The sequence below is a fragment of the Scomber japonicus genome, chromosome 11 (genome assembly GCF_027409825.1).
Source record: "Scomber japonicus isolate fScoJap1 chromosome 11, fScoJap1.pri, whole genome shotgun sequence".
NCBI lineage: Eukaryota > Metazoa > Chordata > Actinopteri > Scombriformes > Scombridae > Scomber > Scomber japonicus.
The window spans coordinates 32,203,120-32,204,890 of NC_070588.1; the positions used below are offsets into that span (position 1 = coordinate 32,203,120).

Here is a 1,771-nt window from a genome sequence, read left to right on the forward strand (position 1 = left end):
CTGCTGCATGATCGATAGACAGAGAACGCGCAGTGCTCACTCAGTTTAATCTTGTACTTTTGCCCCGAATTCGAAGGGAAAGGCGCCAATGACTTTAAGATTAAATGGTGATATTGGTATATCAGTCCAAAGAAACCTTAAAGAAAATACTGGGGGATACATGCCCCAGTAAAACTTTTGATTTCTGGCCTCCCAAGTTTGATAAAGTTGGTCACATGTTATTGTCTCTTTTGGTGAGGAGTTTAATGAGACCCTTGGAGGGCGAAGAGATGTGATAAAAAAACTTTTCACAAACTCAAACTGTGTATAGAGATGAACACATATTGAATTCAAGTCATTTTGAAAAGACAAAGACGTTGCAACAGATTATTAGGTGAATCTATGTTCAAAGTGAGATAGTTACTTAATTGTATCTTAGATATACCTGTATACCTGACTGCTTGTTTTTTGTTTTGTTTTTATTATCAATGCTTTTGCCTGTCTGAATGGATGATCAGTTTAATGTAACATATATAACTCTTGGTGGGCACGTAGAAGTGGACAAATACAGGTACCTTTATTTTGTGATCATGTTCACAGTATATATTTTTATCATTTGCAGTAATGCTATTATTGTGTACCTGATTGTGATTCACCGAAACCTTCATGAGCCTATGTACATTTTCATTGCAGCTTTGTTAGTCAACTCTGTTCTCTACAGCACTGCTATCTACCCAAAGTTTTTGATTGACTTTTTATCTGAAAAACAGATCATATCACATTCAGTATGTCACTTTCAGTTCTTTCTATTTTATACTTTAGGCGGTTCAGAATTCTTACTGTTGTCAGCCATGGCTTACGACAGGTATGTGTCTATATGTAAACCTCTGCAATATCCTGTTATCATGAGAAAAACCACTATCAGTATTTTCTTGCTTTTGGCCTGGCTTGTGCCAGCTTGTCAGGTGGCGGGGTCAGCTGCATTGAGTGCTAGGAGAAAACTCTGTAACTTTACTTTGAAAGGAATTTTTTGTAACAATTCAATTTACAAACTTCATTGTGTGAGCTCAAGAGGACTATCTATATATGGTGTGATTATTTTGCTGAATGTTGTATTTTTTCCTTTGCTCTTCATAGTTTTCACATACATAAAGATTCTTGTAATATCATATCGAAGTAGTAGAGAAGTCAGGAAAAAAGCTGCACAGACATGTTTACCCCACCTGCTGGTTTTAATAAACCTTTCCTTGTTGTGTACATATGACATTATCATACTGAGACTGGAATCAGAACTTCCAAAAACTATTCGTTTAATTATGACTTTGCAAGTAGTTTTGTATCATCCTCTCTTTAATCCAATCATATATGGACTAAAAATGAAAGAAATCACTAAACACCTCTGTAAATTGTTCTGTCGAGTCAAAATAATCTGATGTATTAACTCGTATTATATTATATTATATTATATTATATTTGTCTGAAGCTTGAAAGGTATTTTTCAGGGGTGTAGCGGAGGCTGAAGTTGACCCGGGTACTATTACTGACGATGTGTCCAAGTACATCACTGGATGTATGTGAATATTCATGTGTTTTGATAACTAACACACAGTGAAGAATTAACCTCAACAATGTAATGACTGATTAGTTTGATTAGTTTCAATGTTCATTATAATCTGTCAAATGATCATAAGTTTTATAGTTAATTTTTCATTTTCTCTTCAATTAGTCATGCTCAAACAGAACTTTGTCCCTGTTAATGGCATTCATATTTACTTTGCCACTGGTTGTACTG

General features: G+C 34.8%; 1 protein-coding gene across 1 annotated transcript; it reads left to right on the forward strand.

Moving 5' to 3' along the window:
- Positions 1-485: 485 nt before the first annotated feature.
- LOC128367508 (olfactory receptor 11A1-like) lies at positions 486-1,412 on the forward strand. Its single transcript, XM_053328077.1, has one exon. The coding sequence runs from the start codon at positions 486-488 to the stop codon at positions 1,410-1,412; it is 927 nt and encodes a 308-aa protein (XP_053184052.1).
- Positions 1,413-1,771: the final 359 nt, after the last annotated feature.

Bases quoted from the DNA above. Each gene is read 5' to 3' on its own strand.
- LOC128367508 (XM_053328077.1), top strand. From the start codon at position 486: ATGGATGATCAGTTTAATGTAACATATATAACTCTTGGTGGGCACGTA.